Here is a 20216-nt window from a genome sequence, read left to right on the forward strand (position 1 = left end):
AAGGAATGATAACTAGCAACCTAACCATTAGTCATAAAACAAAAATATTTGCATGTTCAATGATTCCAAATGTCATAAAATCAGATTCAAATTTAGGATTTCTTAATCATGTGCAAAAAAAACAGTTTGACTTACAATATGATAGAGAAAAGGTAAAATTTACAACTGCAAGAAGTTTCATTAAAATTAAAATTTTAAGTGTTTTTTTTTTTTACCAGAGAAATTTTTTTATCTGAACATGCAGAAATGCCTTAATAATTGTTTTAAACGCATCAGTGCCAGTTTTAAAAATATACGCTGATATTTGAATTTATAATATTTGAAGATCCAATAGATAGTGTATTGTAATTAACTCTATTGAAAACTGACGAGCAATTATTTTGAAGCATTATTTAACAATGGATGTGTAAATTTTGGTCGGTAAGTTAAACTTATATTTTTAATATGATACATTTTTCAAAGTATCCAATATATTTATGTATGGTAGGATTTTTTGCACCAGGGTAGGAAGAATGGAATAGACAGTGATTTATATAACTTGAACTAAAAAGGAGAAATCTTATTATCATTTGTGATTTTGGAGTTAAACGTAGATTTTAGACTTCTTCTTTTGGTAAGTGTGCAGCAGATTTCCACTTGCATTCAGAGTTGCCAGTATCATAATCATCTGGAGTCTTGAAATTGAAAGAATGTGTGCAGTCTTAAATTCAGATGTGCACTTATATGCATCACATTTTTATTTTGCCCTAACTTTGTTTTTGAATATAATATTTCTATACTAATTAAATTTTTGGAATGCTTTTTATAGTTACAAAAACAATATTTAGGCAAAGTTAAATAATTAGACAAACAAAAATTCAAACATTCCAGTTAAATTTATAGAGGTTGGTGCATAAGCACCCACATTATTTTATGGGTTCAGGGCACGTAATCCTGCAATAGTTCTCTCTCTTTATTGAATGACTGAAAATAATAAAGGGAGATAAAAATATGTTGATTTAGTAACTTGCTAGATTGTTGTAACTAAATATCAATATTGTTAGGGGCGGCAATATAGGGGATTGATATGGATACATAGCACATTTCACTCTGTAGAGGGAAACAATATGGAACATTGCCTAAGGCAGATTACGGTAAGCCTCAATGTTCTGGATCCATATTCAACAATGCAGTGGTTGTACATATTCTTCATCGTGCAAAGTCAGACTCAAAATTATGAAATATTTGATTTACCACAATTCAGGTTATATTTGGATAATATTTTGCAATGTTACAAATTTACAAACTATTTTTGCAGTTAGAGCTTTAAGATTTAGCCTGCTGGTGGCAAGCGATTCTGCCATTGAGACCAGTGCAATTCAAGATCAGCCTGCACATCTAATCATGGTCTGCACTGTTCGCTATTCAGTCAGTAAATTTTCAGTGAACACCCCTTTGAATAATAAATGGTACTGCCCAAATTGAATGACGGACCAGTCCATAATAGAAATTTAGCAGGGTAAAGGTTAAGGTTCAGTAAAAGATGCAGAAGATTCATATTTTCATGGTTTACAGAAAATTTAGCAAGTCTTAAATGTTAGATTTGTGCAATGCTTGTCTATTATTTAGACATTAATCCTTATCATCCTGGACTCAGTGGATTCTGCCTCTGATCAAGATATGTACTGTTCGCCATTAAGTCAGTATCTTTTTGATAAGCACCCCTTTTAACAGTAAATGGTACTGTCCAAATTGAAAGATGGACAAGTTCGTTATAGAAATTTAGCAGGGTAAGTTTTAAAAGTGCCAAATTTTATATTGTCATGAAATTCTTCTATTATAGTTATAAGAACGTGTATGAATGGGTGCAGGATTAGAGATCTCTTCTGGTCATTTCCACACTCTTGATTTACGACACTTCCAGCGATAATTTCTATTTGAAGATTCAATATGAAGAGTGTCAATATTTAATTAAAGCAAATCGTTTAAACAAGGGTATACCAATATTCTGATACTACTGGTACATTATGTGTATACTTAAAAAGATAAAGGATTAGGCCTTTAAAATGAAACAGTTGTTACTATTTGACTGGCTGGTATACGACATGTACAGTATTAAATCTAATAGAGCATATTTTCTTTACCGAGGTGGGTGGGGGATGGGGGGCAGGGGGCTGGGAGGGGGCTTTCATAAGCCATTTCCCTTCAGATGATTTTTTTCTTCAGGTTTCCCCCCAAATTGGCTTTACAGCAGGAATTTTATTTTCTTTTTGTTCAGGTACCAAGCACTTTTTCCCTTAAATAAAAGGTAAAATATTGCTGTGAAATTAATCGTTCTTTCATATGTTGTGTAGCTGTATGCAAAAATATATTGTGTGACAAAAAAGGAACTATGTATTGTGTAACACAAGCAACAGTAAATTTTGTAACTTAAATAACATATTGATGTGAAACAAATACTTACGATATTTGTCTGACAATTCTTTCATTGATTCTGTAGCTAAGAGCAGCAATAGTTATAAACCTTTACCCTGCTGACAGCGAGTTATTCAATCTGCCTTTGCGACCAATGCAGACCAAGATTAGCCTGCACGATCTGTGCAGCCTAATCATGGTCTGCACTGTTTGCTATTCAGTCAGTAAATTTTCAGTGAACACCCCTTTGAATAATAAATGGTATTGCCCAAATTGAATGATGGACCAGTTCATATTAGAAATTAAGCAGGGTAAAGATTAATCATAAATGTGAAATAAACAATTATTTGTCAGCTCCTTATGTAAATTGTGTAACAAAAAGCAACAGTATATTGATGTGCAGCAAAAAGTTCTTTGTCCAATATATACTAATACGTAGAGTGTGCAACTAAAAGCAAAAAGTTATGTTTTTAGCTCACCTGAGCACAAAGTGCTCAGGGTGAGGTATTGTGATCACTCACCGTCCGGCGTCCGTCCGTCCGTCCGTCCGTCCACATTTTCCTTTAAACAACATCTCCTCCTAAACCAACAGGCCAATTTTGATGAAACTTCACAGGGTTGTTCCTTGGATGGTCTTCTTTAAAAATTGTTTAAAAAATTGAATTCCATACAGAATTCTGGTTGCCATGGCAACCAAAAGTAAAAACTTTAAAAATCTTCTTCTCAAAAACCAGAAGCCCTAGAGCTTAGATATTTGATGTGAAGCATTGCCTAGTGGACCTCTACCAAGTTTGTTCAAATCATGACCCCAGGGTCAAAATTGACCCCGCCCCGGGGGTCACTTGATTTTACATAGGAAAATCTTAAAAAATCTTCTTCTCAAAAACCAGAAGCCCTAGAGCTTAGATATTTGACTTGTAGCATTGCCTAGTGGACCTCTACTAAAATTGTTCAAATCATGACCCCGGGGTCAAAATTGACCTCGCCCCAGGGGTCACTTGATTTTACATATGAAAATCTTCAAAAAATTTCTAAAAATAAACCAGAAGGCTTAGAGCTTAGATATTTGAAATGTAGCATTGCCTAGTGGACCTCTACAAAATTTGTTCAAATCATGACCCCCGGGTCAAAATTGACCCCACCCCGGGGGTCACTTGATTTTACATAGGAAAATCTTAAAAAATCTTCTTCTTAAAAACCAGAAGCCCTAGAGCTTAGATATTTGACTTGTAGCATTGCCTAGTAGACTTCTACAAAATTTATTCAAATCATGACCCCCGGGGTCAAATTGACCCCGCCCCATGGGATTACTTGATTGTACATAGAAAAATCTTCAAAATAAACCAGAAGGCCTAGAGCTTAGATATTTCATATGTAGCATTGCCTAGTGGACGTCTACAAAATTTGTTCAAATCATGACCCCCGGGGTTAAAATTGACCCCACCCCAGGGGTCACTTGATTTTACATAGGAAAATCTTCAAAAAATTTCTAAAAATAAACCAGAAGGCTCAGATCTTAGATATTTGACATGTAGCATTGCCTAGTAGACTTCTACAAAATTTGTTCAAATCATTACCTCCGGGGTCAAATTGACCCCACCCCATGGGGTTATTTGTTTAGCTTTAGCAAAGAATTTTTTTCAAGAAAGCAATTAAACTCAGGTGAGCGATATAGGGCCATCATGGCCCTCTTGTTTGTATCAGATAGCAATGTAAAACAGTTAGTGATTCTTCTGATCCTTTTGCATATGCAACTGCATATAAATGTGAAACAAACAATTATTTGCCTGATCCTTCTGTATATAATGATGAATAGTATACACTAATGCTAGATAACGTGACAAACTACCAGAATAAAGACACGCTATTATGAAAAGTTGCAAAAAATAGCAAAAAATATGTTGAAATTACCCCCTAGTGTTTCAAGGGAATGTTCTCTATTCAATTTAAGAGCTATTAAGACTTAAGGGAATAATCCATTTAATTTTTCCCCAGCCATTGCTTACCAATACTGAAGTATCCAAGTACAGAATCAATGACAGTTTTCTTGCATTAATAGTTGAAATATGGTTGTTATATATACAAAATGTATAGATCCCAAGTTGTCTGCTGTTAAGGTTTAAAGTTCCGTTGAATTCTAACAGATGACAGTAGCCACTGGTATGCAGAAATTCGTTTTCTTTTCTGCACTACAGAAAAGTAATATCTGCAAAAGATCACCGATGGGCTGAGACCACAAGTTTCACTGCTATTCGAAATAATTGCTGTGTACTTTAACTTATGAACACAGACCACCTGCACATAAAGACTGCTTTTTGGTCTTCCTAAGCGTGGTCATTAACCCTTACCATGCTGGACATGATTGAGTCTGCCTTTGCAACCAGTTTAGATCATAATCAGCCTGCACATCCATGCACTGTTCCCCATTTAGTCAGTATCTTTTTGGAAAGCACCCCTTTTAACAATTAATGGTACTGTCCAAAAAAAGATGGATAAGTTCATTATATTGAAACAGGGTAAGGGTTAAATACAAATATGAATCAAACTATTTGACTAAAACATTAACGCAATAAGCAAAGCAAACTTTAGTATTATTCCTAATAACAGCATGTTTGAAGAGCAAATTAAGATAGGTATATATGAGCTGTGTCATGGGAAAAGCAACATAGTGGGTTTGCGACCAGCATGGATCTAGAGTCAGGCCAGGATCTATGCTGTTCGCTTTCAAAGCCTATTGGAATTGGAGAAACTGTTGGCAACCAGCATGGATCCTGACCAGACTGCGTGGATGCGCAGTCTGGTCTGGATAGATGCTGGTCGCAAACCCACTGTGTTGGTTTTCTCATGCTGCGGCTGATATTTTCTTTCCTGCTTAGTAAGTAACTTTCTCTACCCACTGCTGTTGTATCTGTCCTGTAGCTCCCCGGACTCTCTGCTTAGGTGAAGAATAAACTGTACAGTGTTTATATACGTTTGGCATAAGTCATTTTAACAGCACACATGTTGAAGATGCGTTTCTCACTCTGCCATGTGCAGTTTTTAACCGGCTTAAGTCAATGTCCACAGAGGCGTTGGAGAGTACAAGGTCAAAGTCAAAGTCGAAGACCTTTCCATTGCAACAACCACTCAATAACAAGCAAATTTATTTCTCTATCAGTGTCTGTTTTGCAGAAGTTTCATTATAGCTAGGCAGTTTCATATTAACTGCAGCAACAATAACAACAATTACTTAAGTTTTCTTAAGTGAGCATAAGGACTGTTTTGTCATCACCAATATATATTTATACTGTATACAGAATAACAGAAGAAATTACTTTGGCAGTTAATTTTTAAAACTTTTATACAGTCTAGCTGTTTAAGAAACATATTTTGCATTATTACATACCTAAAATTATTTTCCATTGAGTTTCAATGGACCACGATCATGCAGTATTTTTCCATATTGATGTGGAATGCTTTCATATCGGACGTGGAATGCTTTCTTAACGTTGTAATGGAAAGAATCTTGTGACGTCCATGACATCAATGCGCATGTTGCGACAACAAGTTGACGTCATTTTCACAGAAAATATTAAAGCGCGTCAGTTTGATTTGTTTATTACATTTTCGGAGAAATTCTATTGATATTTAAAAAAAGTAATAATTGGAGTCTAATTGTGAAATTTAAATATACACCCACAAAGTTTGAAGGGGTATTATAGGAGTCGTGTTAAGGTCTGATGGTCATGCAATAAGTCAGTTAATTAGTCTGTCCATTGCAAAAAATGTGTGGTACAAAATGCATCCACACTTTGATAGGGATTTGAGTAAAACTTCACACACGTGATTACCAAATAATGCAAAGGTGCAAGACATTTTTTGCAGGGTCCTTAGACCCTTAGACAAAATGTGTACTGTAACAAAGTGGTATATCAGGGGTATTAATCACATTCAGTGATAGCTCTAGTTTTTTGGGGATTTTTTTTTGCAGCTGAGAGGGCTATTTTCTCTGTCTGTATAGACAGTTGTAATTGAATACCTAAAGCAGTTCGTGGAGAAAATGTAAAGAAACTTCTTTTTCTGTATACTTTTCACTGATAATTTATAGTTAATTGTATGGATTTCAAAGCTCTGACAACTTGCAATATGCTATTTTTTTCTTCTAGACACTTAGGGTTGTTAAAAGAACAAGTGAAAGTCAACTATAGATTGTTTGTTTATTTTTTCTGACCTCAAACATTCTATGTTACTTTCCTATATAAAGGAATTATATCACTGAAAAGAAAATATTTTAGTTCAATCATTCACCGATTTATAAATCTATGTCGTGATATCAAATACCAGATGACTCGATTCGACATGGTATGAAAGGCAATAATTGAATAGCCAGTATCAATACATTGGCGAATTTAAGTTGATCTCAAGTGGTAGACAAACATGGTGCAGTGACAATTTCTTCACTCAATATAGGTATAAACGGTCACTCAGCTACTGATTTTTTCGCAGTTTCGATTTTCATTGTTTTTTTTCCGCTTCTAATGTGATAACTGTATATGTGGATCTATAATAAATTTGAACTTGGAATTTATTAAACGCATCTTCAGGTATGTGAGTTTAAACTTTTTAGAGTTGTCATTTGCAATATCTAGAATTTGTTTACGGTAGGTATTTAACAAGTGTTTCGATTTTGTTTGTTTATTTAATGTTTTTACAAGATTAATTATTGGGCCATTTTTCCAACTGTTTGACAGTTTTATTTCAAGTTAAACACAAACTGAAGATTTATCATTCCTCTGTTTTGAAAAAGCAAATGATGACGTTACTTTTTTCAAATGCATTTTTCACTGAAAGGAAACTCATTTTAATAAAGTGTAGTTAAGTATATTGCAGAATATGTAAATAATTTATTGGAATTAACTTTTCTACAAGGAATGCTCTGTCTTACCTTTCCTTAAAAAATGAGATATTTCTGTACAGTGATATTTTAATTAAATAAGATATATCACGCATGATATTGACATGTTAGTAGCATATGATAACAATAATATATTATATAAATAAAATTGTGATTATACTTTCATACAGTCACAGACAAAAAAATCACTCATTATTTATTAGAATACTGTAAAATGTATAATCTTCAGTATGAAATAAACGAGAATTATCTTCAGTTAAGCTCACTTGATCTTTTTTTTTTGCTGATTTTTGCATAGAATCTTAAATAAGTTAATATTTTGGAATAAATTTTCATTGTTTTGGCCAAAATAGATTTTTTTTTTTGGGGGGGGGGGGGGGGGGGGGGGGGGGTGAATTAGTGAATTTTAGAAGATATAATGAATGTAAATTTTGTGCTTGTTGGGGTTAAATTTAATGGATTTGATGCAGCTTCAGAATCTAAAAAAAAATCTCCCATGAAGATTTATGATTTTACAGTAAATGATATTTTTTATTATAAATTATTGATTTAATTGTATCATATTATCAAGCACTATTTTCACATTTATGTGAACGTGTTTAAAAGTATGCATGTATTCAGTTATGAATATTCGTCCAGTATGGTTAAATTTTGATGAAAAAGTACATAAATTAATCCCACAGATTAATTGCTTCTTTTGAATCATTTAACTAAAGAACTAACATACTTAGACAGTTTTTTAACCTTTAATCTTGGATTAGCAGTCTTAATAAAACAACTTGTTACATTTTATTATATCATAATTGTTTTTGCTCCATTCCCCCCCCCCCCCCCCCCCCCCCCCATTTTTATAAAAGAGACTGTTTTAATGACTTGACTTTAACTAACCATTGCATAATTATAGCTTTTATTATAAACTTGTGTTGTAAGAGTTTTTTTTCCTGTCTTATTCAATGAAAAGGTCAAAGAGCTTGTTTCACCAAAAATGTATATAATGAAAAAAATGTTTGAATTTAGTGAAAGAAGTTTTCATACTGTTCATTAAATCTAAGCATCTTTTTATTTTTTGACAAGTTTCGCACCAAAATGCATACACAGTAGAACATTTTTCACTTAAGCATAAATAGCTCCAGCAGCCAGGTTCATTCTAGCAATTAACATTAAGCCTGCTGGCGGCAAGTGATTCTGCCTTTGCGACCAGTGCGGACCAAGATCAGCCTGCACATCTGTTCTGGCTGATCTTGGTCTACACTGTTTGCTATTCAAATGATACTGCCCAAATTAAAAGATAGACCAGTCCATTTTAGACATTTAGCAGGGTAAAGGTTAATGTGGACCCCAGCATCTCCTTATATTTTCTATGTTTTGATCACTCAAAACCTTGGATAACTTGAGAAATTTACTCATCTCCTTGCCATGGCACTTTCAGCAATAAGAGATTCACTGTATTTTATTCGATAGAAGCTGATTATCAAAAAATATTTAGATTTCCAAAATAGATGCAACCAATCTGAAAAGGGTTACGCAAAAATATGCTTTTGATAAACTTATAACTCGGACAAACAGGTATCAGACAGGGATTATACTTTGATCAAACTTGTTATTCATTAATCACAAAATATCAAAATTTTCGGTGCTAAATTACACGATGATTCCAAACTTGTTCAATTTTGGATCTGATAAAATCAGATAAATGATCGTAAGGCGATCAGTTCATTCAAATTTAAATTGGAGGTCCTTGACGAATACATTGCCTTTCGTAAGAAACAAGGTTGATTTTCACACCCCATTGGGTGTATGTTTTTATAGTTTTGAAAGATGTTTATATAAAGGTCTTTGTATGTAAAATGTCCTGTAAGTGTATTGTGTGTGTATTCCGCCACTGACGTGATATATTACATACTAAGCTCGGTTTTTATTTATTCTGTACTTAAATGTGCACAATAATGTATCTTATTACAGGACATTAGCGGTTTGAATATGAAAGGGCAATATTGGTATAGATAAATGATTTTTTAATAGGACCTTATTGATCTGTTTTGACTTGGCCTGTACAATTCTCTTCCATAAGATTATGAAAAGTTTATTTTGATGTTTAAGACAAGTGCTAATAATGATCATACCCTATCATTATAAAAAGAATTTCCCACAGATTTTGTGTCAGTGTGGCAAAAATATATGATTGATACATCATACAAACACCAGAGATCTTTCCATGGACACTAGAGAAGAGTACATATGAACACTAAGTATGAATGTCAAAAATGCAATTGGCATTATTGCAGGAAAGGGAATTTGGACAAACACACCTGAAGGTACTACAATATATTTATAATTATAGAGGATGCCCCTGATACATTCAACAAATCATTGGAAATAATACCAGGCAATGCCTTTACTGTGTTTTTAAACTCCTCAGAAAAACCAGGAGGATCACATCAAAACAAGAATATATAAATGAAGAAGACAGACTGAATAATCACAAAACATTGACTGACAAGTTGCCATGCCAGAGGGAGATGTGGAAAAGCCCTACAACAGACTTTTAGAATTGTCCATTAATTAAAGTTGCCCTGTACAAAGAGCTATAAAAATAAATAGATCGGCAACTTAAAAGGCGTATAGAGCAAATCTCGCCAACATCCCGTGACAACTAATGAGATCTCGTTTACCGGAAGTGGCGTGTTCTCCACGCGCCATTTTGTATGCGAAAGCAATTATTCATCGGTAAATTAATTATCACCGTATGACCACGCTTCTTTTGATAGTAAGAAACGTGTACTCTGTGTCTTAAGACTATTTCACATTAAACTAATGTTGTTTCAGAAGCTAACATGTATTTTAAATGTAGTTTTAAAGGTACAAATTGTAACTCCATGCTCGCCGATGTTTGTTTTTACTAAGATAACGCCGATTCACACTCTGACACGAGATCACGCGAGATTACAGCCAGTTGCCATTCTGTGTATTTTATACTTCTTTGCCCTGTATAGATGTAAAATACATTAATACTCCAAAATGTCAAAGATTCCCAGTCAGTTATTTAAAAGCCAAAACTGGTTCATACTGACACTGGCACCTGTACTAACTGGCATTAAAGAGTATATAAGCAATATGCAATAAGCAATATTTCTAAGATTTTGATGGCTTGTAAATGGTCATTTTTGAGTTGTTAATGAATTGTATCTAGTCAACACTTAGAAATATTTCTAAGATGTTAATGGACTACTTGCAGTCACCAATGTGGAACATTTCTAAAATGTTAATTGATTATAAACAATTCTCAATATGGAACAATTTTAAGATGTTAATAGGTTACATGCAGTCACCATTGTGGAACATTTCTAAAATGTTAATTGATTACCGTATAACCCCGTTTTAACGCCCCCAGGGGCGATGCATTTTACGAAAAATTTGATCCAAACAATGTCAGTAACTCGTATAAACGCTCCCCTATTCATCCCAATTCACGCACTGACATATTAACCCGATACGTCATCGTACTGGGAATCTGTGTAAAGTCGCGCGCTGAGTGACGTGATCCGAGTTAAATTCGATCAATACTGTAGCGTTTATAGCCCAGATGTTTATGTGGATTTACCTGCACGTAGCATATTCAGTACTTACACTCAGTAGATTTATTTGTGCCATGCCTGTTGACGTGTTTAAAAGTTTGTGCTAATAAAGTGTGGGTTTTTTTTTAAATTCATTTGTATTGTTATGGAATTGTTATTATCTGGATATTATTGTGTTGGATCTAGGACCAATTTTTGAAGGTAAGTTTTTTTTTTATTTTCCCCAAAAAAAACATGGGGGGGGGGGGGGTGCGTTAATTAGAGGGGGGGCGTTAATATGGGGTTATACGGTATAAACAATTCTCAATATGAAACAATTTTAAGATGTTAATAGGTTACATGCAGTCACCATTGTGGAACATTTCTAAAATATTAATTGATTATAAACTATTCTCAATATGGAACAATTTTAAGATGTTAATAGGTTACATGCAGTCACCACTGTGGAACATTTCTAAAATGTTAATTGATTATAAACAATTCTCAATATGGAACATTTTTAAGATGTTAATAGGTTACATGCAGTCACCATTGTGGAACATTTCTAAAATATTAATTGATTATAAACAATTCTCAATATGGAACAATTTTAAGATGTTAATAGGTTACATGCAGTCACCATTGTGGAACATTTCTAAAATGTTAATTGATTATAAACAATTCTCAATCCTGAACATTTTTAAGATGTTAATGGATTACATGCAGTCACCATTGTGGAACATTTCTAAAATGTTACCGGTAATTGATTATAAACAATTCTCAATATGGAACATTTCTAAGATGTTAATGGATTACATGCAGTTACCATTGTGGAACATTTCTAAAATGTTACCGGTAATTGATTATAAACAATTCACAATATGGAACATTTCTAAGATGTTAATTGATTGTAAACAGGCATCACTGTGGCATACTTCTTCTATGTTATTTGTTAACAGTAACCACATAGAAACATTTCTTAGATGCTAGTCATCTAATTTAACATTCTAAACTCTTTATTGACTATGATTAAAGTCAACACTGGTGGAATATTTCTAAAATGTTATTTGATAGCAGTCATCAGTTTGGAACATTCCTAAAATGTTAATGACTTAATATCTGTGGAAGTTTAATGTTTAGGAAAATTTTTGGATGCTGATTGAATTGATAGCATCTATATCGCTGAGGAATTTGATGAAAAGTCATAGCTAAGGAATATTTCTAAGGTATCATTATGGAAAACTGATAGCTTTCATGTTTAAACCCTTTATTGATATGCTGTCAGGAACCTTTTGTTGATTGATTAGGACTCAGTATTTTAGATGTGGTAAAACAGCTAATTTCATTGCTAAATGTGACAATAATTGCAGGGTCCTGTTGGTCAAAGTAGGGGTCTCTATGGCCAAGTGTTTAATGTCACTGTCTTCATATCACTGACCCTCACCAATGTGGGTATGAGCCTCACTTGGGGCATTGAATTCTTCATGTGAGGAAGCCATCAGAAGTTTTGGGTTTTACCCAGGTGCCTCCTACTTGTGATGAAATAAAGCATGGAGGGGCACCTCAAGTCTTCCTCCAACATCAAAGTTGGAGATTCACCATATGACCTAGCTATGATTGTGTTGGTTGGACATTAAACCCAACAAAAACAAAGCAAAAGTTGGTCAAAGTCACTTTGAATCTCCTGATACTCGTTGTGGTAGATTTGGACCTCACTCAGTGTTTGATTTCATGTGAGGGAACCATGTGGTAGGCTTATAGAAGGTTAATGATGTTCTGTGTAGCAGCTTTCTTCACCATTAAAGCTTAAAAGTAAACTGTAGTCAAAATGTTTTAAAATTCAGCAATATTGGAACATTTTCAAACTTGAAGTATTTGAAGAAGGAAGTTCAAGCTATAGACCATCTGTCAGCTTTTAATAGAATGAAATTATCTACTTATAAATACAAGGGCATTATGCAGGGCTCTATGATTTTCATTTTTTTTTTTTTATTAAAAGTGGTTATCACATTTAATAGCCCTGGCACTCATGTTAACATTGGGTAGTATCCTTATTTTCTAGTCAAGGTACTCAATCATTCTGGTATTTTGATATAGATAGTTGATATTGGATATACAGTGGAATGTTGTCAAGATTTAAGCCTTCAGAAGTTTATTTAAATATTTGTTTGAAGAACATGGATTTGTTTTGTTCAATCAATAGGCTTTAATGTGTAAATATTGATCTTATAAAGAAGGTAAAAGGAACACTTACTAATTGTGTTTTCTTTCCATTTGACCATCTGCATGTCTGTATATATAATTAGTAGGGTCAGTTTAATTTGGATTTAGGACTGTCACGACCTATGCAGGGTTTGAACTAGTGTCAACAGTATATGAGCCACGACATGAGAAAACCAACATAGTGGGTTTGCGACCAGCATGGATCCAGACCAGCCTGCGCATCCACACAGTCTGGTCAGGATCCATGCTGTTCGCTTTTAAAGCCTATTGGAATTGGAGAAACCGTTAGCGAACAGCATGGATCCTGACCAGACTGCGCGGATGCGCAGGCTGGTCTGGATCCATGCTGGTCGCAAAGCCATCATGTTGATTTTCTCATGGTATGGCTCATATCATTCAATTTGCTTCACACATATTATGGAACATCACCAGAAATAGTTATAACATCATTTTACATAATCTCTGAGAATTGGGTATTGAAGATAGGTATGTAGGTGGGTTTTATGGAGGGAGAGGGGATGCAGTAAACATTTAAATTAGGAGTTCTCGGCCTTTTTGTTAGTTTTTTTCACTACATACTGGAATCTTGTTTGTGAAAGTCCACTTTCTTTTTCAGGACTGGAACTAGATCCACATTAATGATTAGAATAGATATTATACATGCAGAAGTTAGGGTTCTCATCGGTTGAGTGGTTAAGGTTCTTGACTTCGAATCCCATACCCCAAACCTCTGGGTTTTTTTTAAGCTGTCTTCCTGTCATCATTTCAGGAAGTCATTTAGTTGGCTTGTGGAAGGCTGGTGCTTCTACCCAGGTGCTCACCTGTGCAAAAAATAAAGCCTATAGGGGCACCAGGGGTGTTCCTGCACCATTGATAAGGTGGTTCTACCCTGGGCTTACCTGTGCTAGAAATAGAGCCCAGAGGGGCACCGGGGTCTTCCTGCACTATTGATAAGGTGCTTCTACCCAGGTGTTCACCTGTGCAAGAAATAAAGCCAATAGGGGCACCAGGGGTCTTCCTGCACCATTGATAAGGTGGTTCTACCTAGGTTCTCACCTGTGCCAGAAATAGAGCCCAGAGGGGCACCGGGGTCTTCCTGCACCATTGATAAGGTGGTTCTACCCAGGTTCTCACCTGTGCCAGAAATATAGCACAGAGTGGCACCAGGGGTCTTCCTGCACGGCTGATAAGGCGGTTCTACCCAGGTTCTTACCTGTGCCAGAAATAAATCCCAGAGGGGCCCGAGGGGTGAATAGTCTCCATATGAATTGAATGTACACTATTAAACCTCAGTATACAATAGGGGTGGATTAATTTTGGCATTTGTATATGACACAAAAAATCCATTTGAATAGAAAAGAAGTAATCAGAAAGTGGCAAAAAAGTTAAAGCATGTGTTTAACAAGTGCATGATTGCTTAATAAATTTATTAACGATTAAATTATGAAAGCAGGTTTAATTAAGTGTAAAGTTATCAGCCTAAGGTTTGATGCAAATGAAAATATATTGATGAATTACAAACAAATTATTGAAAACCTATATTAGGTATTGAACCTTGAAGGAATGTTATTCATTCATTTCCGAACGTTTTGCAAAATGTATTGGCACGTACTTGCCTAAATTATTCTGAATTGACTTTGAAATTTTTTTCAAAGAGATAATCAAGTTGTTTATCATTGGAATAAGTTAATGTCTGAACCATTTATTCTGTATAATTTGATTTTAGAATTGAGCAGTGGTGTAATATTTACAATGTAAATTAAAAAGTAAATAGTTCCATCTGAAATATGTCATTAACGTTTGAGGTAGCAATTTTAGAAAATATAATATTGATTACTTAAGACTTTCAATGGGCTATTAACCTTTAGCCTGCTGGCGGCGAATATTTCAGCCTTTGCGACCAGTGCAGACCAAGATCAGCCTGCACATCCGTGCAGTCTGATCATGGTCTGCACTGTTCGCTATTCAGTCAGTAAATTTTCAGTGAACACCCCCTTGAATGATAAGTGGTACTGCCCAAATTGAATGATGGACCAGTCCATTTTAGAAATTTAGCGTGCTAAGGGTTAAAGTGCATGGTTATTAAAGGTTGCATTATAATGATTTATAATGTTAATGGCAGGAGCTTGAATATATTTCAAAGAGTATTTTTCAAACATTGATATATGAGCTGCGCCATGAGAAAACTAACATAGTGCATTTGCGACCAGCATGGATCCAGACCAGCCTGCGCATCCGTGTAGTCCTGTCAGGATCCATGCTGTTTGCTAACGGTTTCTCTAATTGCAATAGGCTTTGAAAGCGAACAGCATGGATCCTGACCAGACTGCGCGGATGCGCAGGCTGGTCTGGATCCATGCTGGTCACAGATGCACTATGTTGGTTTTCTCATGTGCAGCTCATATCATGTTGTTATGCCATGAAAAGGTAATAATACTGTGAAATCATTTATTTTCATTGTAAATTTTTTTGTTGTTTTGGTCAGACTTTCTATTTTGTGGGGATATGAACAGGGTTTTTATTAAAATTATTTTATTTTACTCATATGTTAGGGTTTAATTTGAAGGATTGACAGGAAAAGACCATGTATTAGTCCTGCGTAACAGAATATTACTAATTTTACAGTAAAATAAATATTTTGTGCTGTGACATTGCCAGGCATAAAATACAGAGGCAGAATTTTTAAATATTTCTTTAATTTTTATCCCCCGCCGATGAAATCGGGAGGGGGGTATTGAAATGGCGTTGTCCGTCCGTCATCCGTCCGTCAGTCCGTCCGTCCGTCCGTCCGTCCGCAGCCATTTCTCAGTAACTACTTGGTAGAATTTCATGAAACTTGAAATAACATGAACCAACATACTGCGATGATGCCCGTCAAGTTTTTTTTTTGATTGTCAATTTCCTCAGAGTTATTGCCCTTGATTTAATAAAAAATGTACGTCTGCAGCTATTTCTCAGTAACTAACAGTAGAATTTCATCAAATTTGAAATAGACATGAACCAAGATACTGTGCTGATGCCCGTCAAGTTTTTTTTTTGATAGTCAATTTCGTCAGAGTTATTACCTTGATTTAATGAAAAATGTCCGTCTGCAGCCATTTCTCAGTAACTAGCAGGTAGAATTTCATCAAATTGAAACAGACATGAACAAAGATACTGCGACGATGCCTTCAAGGTTTTTTTCGATTGGTCATTTTCCATATAGTTATTGCCCTTTAATTGTTTAAAAATCCACAGATCTGTACATAACAAACCAACCAATTGGAAGAATTTCATTAAACTTCTTTCATTCTTTTCCATGAACATTTATTATAAACATGTGATGTTGTGAACCTACACTGGTCACCACCTTACCTTGGTCCCCCCCCCCACCCCCACCCCCCACCCCCACACCATTTTTTTTTTTTTTTTTTTTTTCATTTTTCATTTTCTATCATATTTATAATCAACATGTAAACTGTTGTATCCTCACCCCCCCCCCAGCCCCACCCAAACAACCATTCATTTTCTTTTAATTTGATTTTGACTAATGAAATTATTTGCTTCTTGGTAACATTCTTAACTTTTTGCTGGATATATTTTTTTGCCGTTCCTCAACTCTGACCCTTTCGGCGGGGGATTCCAATTCATCGAATTTGCTTGTTCCCCATTTTTTATCTAACCACTGTAATAATTGTTTCAGTGTATCTCAGTATACCTAAACTACTGTTGTGCCTAAGTAACGTTAACATTTGTTAAAATAAGTAGAAGAAATCAGCTCATTTGATAATATGATGTACACATTGTTTATGTGACAGTTAGATATTCTCTAAACATAAGTAAATTTAATTTTTCCAAAGGCAGATCCTAATAAATAAAGAAAATTGTTTGCTTTAGCATCAAAATGCAAGCTAGCATAGTCAATTTAACCTTATTACTATAGGGTATGCAAATATGTTACTCATTTGTAATAAGTATACAATTTGCTAAAGTTGGCTTAGAGTAAACCATCAGTACAAGCTGGCTGTCTGGCGTGCCGTGTCTTTTATCTGTCATATTTGGCATACTTTTTTCTGTAATCTTTTGAAAATGGGTGCAAGTGTGCGGATTATAAGATTGAGTGGTTTCCGCGATATGGTGTAAATCGTAAGTTTGTGACAGTATAGTACTGATGATTTGCCCCTAAGAGATGTTTGTTGTTGTTTGCTTCTATGTTATTTGACAAAAAAATATATGTAAATGAAAACTGTCATCAAAGAAAAAAAATGTAGAAAATCTTAACAAAATGGAAAATCAATAGGAAAAACATGAAAAAACATTAGAACTGGAACTCATAACAAAACCATTTGATGATTTTCTACTAGTGTCGGCATTTTTAATACCAACTGATCTATTTTGCCATATGGATTTAGGGCAGTTAAAGTGAAAGAAATATTGATATTTACTACCCAAATAATGTGCAGACAATACGAATTGTTGTTTTATCAAATATCATGAAATGGAGGCATCTTTTGATTTGAGGAAGAGCATCATGACAGATGTCAAGTTACAATGACAGGGTTAGAGTGCTGATAAACCTGGGACAAAGAAAAAATTCTAATTTTTGATCATTCTGATTTTCAGGACATGAGGTATGAGGTTTCACAACCATAGTACATTCAGTGATGAAGAGGTCCAGTCAGGGTCGGCGACGGGCTTCTCTGATGGGGAACGTGAAGAATCAGCTAAAGCTGCACAGAGAATGAACAACACGTTTGACCCTGTGACCCAGATTCTGGACAAGATTGATGCTGAACTTGTATCGCTTACCAGATCTCAGGGAGTATGTATTTTTTGTTTTCATTTGTATTTCTGAGATTTTCAAAAGATATTTAACATACAACAACAACAACAGCAACAACAGATCTTGTCTGCTTACAAAGTCTGTAAATTTTGATATACTTTTTTGTCTGTACAAGGTTATCATTGCTTGGATAATTTGAGACCTTGGATAGTTCAAGCATTTTAATTTTGTCAAAAATAGCTTGCTTTAGCTGTGTTTGTTTCTTTTAATGCTAAAATCATTTTAAAATGCATGAGCTGTACTGCAGTCTTGCACATCTATAAAACCATAAATCTTTCTAGTAGCATAATTAGGTTTAAAAAAAAATGTTTGTTTCCGGTATCCCGACCTACCCTAAATTTTTGGCCTGACCCTAAATGTTTTATGGCCATGGAGAATATTTTTTTCAATTTTTTAACAAAAAGTTGTAAAACTGCACTTTTTATACTTTGAACATGGTCAGTGATGTTGGAAATCAACTTACTGGTGCTCTAAAGGCATAACCCCCTTATTTCTATTCATTTTTTGACACAAAAATAATTTCCGCAAAGTCTCTACAATTCAGTGGATTTTCAAATTACTACACAAAAATGTTTCATGTTACCATACAAGAAGATAGCACGATCAAAGTCACTAGGTCCGAGGTCAAGGTCAAAGGTCAAATAGGGTTATCTTATGTCTACTCTATGTCTTGTTCTAGTAATTTCTAATTGCAAAGCATCAGGGATAAGCACTGCAAAATGTGTTGCTTTTCCATTGAAAGAGAAGAGAGGGGGTTCAATGGATGGCTGGTAAACATTTCAGTTATGAACCAGAGCAATGGTTGAATGTTCTGCAGAGTTTCCTGCCCTTGCATGAATATTCCTTGAATGTTATGACATTCTCTGACCTTGAACCCAACATTAACTTGTTTGTTGTTGTTATTACAGAGTAGCAGCACTGCCACAACAGGGACAGACAATACAGTAATCAGGAGACCAAACAGTAGACAATCACTGGAGAGTAGTCGGCTTGACAATGGAGAAGGTTTATCTCTCAGTCAGTTAGGTATGTTTTTCTTTAGGGTTGACATTAACGCAGGTTATACCTCAGTCTTAAATTAGTTGTGAGTCTTTAAAGTTTTATGTTATCAAAGTTTGTTAATACGTTATACATCCAGGTACTGTGTAAATGAAGGATATACTGGAGTCACATTCATCCATCTTTTGTCCATCAGCCTGTGTATTCATTATTCCTTTATGAAGGTATATCTCCAGAACCATGTAATGAATATTTATTTATCGTTTTCTGAAATACACATTGTTTTGTACCGAAATGAAATTTGACCTTGATTTTGACCTTGAGCTAGTCTTGGAACATTCAAAAATGGCTCAGTGGATGGCGCCAAGATCACTCTGTAATCTCTTGTTAGGTTAATAGGTTAAAGGTCAAGGTCTGATTAAACCAGAATGGTAGAACTTACAGTGAGCATATAATTTCTGTTCCTTGTGCAATTACTGAATGCATCAAGGGGGGCATTTCATGTTCGACGAGCTCTTGTTTTAAATTACTTCACATAAAGTGTTCACCTGCATAATATAGCCAGATCATAAAAGTCTGCTCCTTCTCAACTGCTAGAAGGATTTTCATACAACTAAGAACAAAATTAGCTGTGCCATGAGAAAACCATCTTCGCAGTCTGGCCAGGATCCATGCTGTTCGCTTTCAAAGTCAATTGCAATTAAAGAAACTGTTAGCGAACAGCATGGATCCTGACCAGACTGCGCGGATGTGCAAACTGGTCTGGATCCATGCTGGTCACAAAGCCACTATGTTGGTTTTCTCATGGTATGGCTCATTAATGTTTATCTCAAGCAGAGCATAAAATCCATGTCAGTAGATTTAAGGTCAAGGTCACATTGGGAGGTCCAAGTTGAAATAGTTATAATGAATTTTCAATTAACTGTAACACAGTATTCACCTTTATACTATGATGAGTAACATGCATGATTCAAGTCAATAGATCCAAGGTCAGTGTCACACTTTAAGAACAAAGGTCAAAGAGCTTGACCTTGTCCTTGCTAAATTTCTATGATGGACTGGTCCATCATTCAATTTGGGCAGTACTATTCATTATTTGAAGGGGTGTTCACTGAAAATTTACTGACTGAATAGTGAACAGTGCAGATCATGATCAGTCTGCATGGATACTTTGTATCAAAGGGGCATATGGAGGTATTAATCACCTTTAGTGATAGCTCTAGTTTATACTGCAAATAGATATCAGTACTTGCAATTTCTGCTTGCTGTTACTTATTAAATAAAGATTATTTGTGGGTTGTTGCATGAAAGTTGTGGTCCTACTTGAAGA

At 34.9% G+C, this 20216-nt stretch overlaps 1 protein-coding gene across 26 annotated transcripts in view; it reads left to right on the forward strand.

The window, feature by feature from the left end:
- Positions 1-354: 354 nt before the first annotated feature.
- LOC123534684 (trichohyalin-like) overlaps positions 355-20216 on the forward strand; it is a 155211-nt gene continuing 135349 nt past the window's right edge. For 3 of the 26 annotated variants that reach the window (XM_053519120.1, XM_053519121.1, XM_053519123.1), the window contains exons 1-3: positions 6698-6977; positions 17668-17866; positions 18796-18913. In XM_053519120.1, coding sequence (XP_053375095.1) covers positions 17678-17866; positions 18796-18913 — 307 coding nt within the window. In that variant the 5' untranslated portion in view covers positions 6698-6977; positions 17668-17677. Of the gene's footprint in view, positions 421-466; positions 614-6687; positions 6978-12840; positions 13080-17667; positions 17867-18795; positions 18914-20216 lie in introns of those variants that run through there. The other 23 variants (XM_053519117.1, XM_053519128.1, XM_053519129.1 and 20 more) reach the window with 14 other exon arrangements.

This window comes from Mercenaria mercenaria, chromosome 12 (assembly GCF_021730395.1).
Source record: "Mercenaria mercenaria strain notata chromosome 12, MADL_Memer_1, whole genome shotgun sequence".
NCBI lineage: Eukaryota > Metazoa > Mollusca > Bivalvia > Venerida > Veneridae > Mercenaria > Mercenaria mercenaria.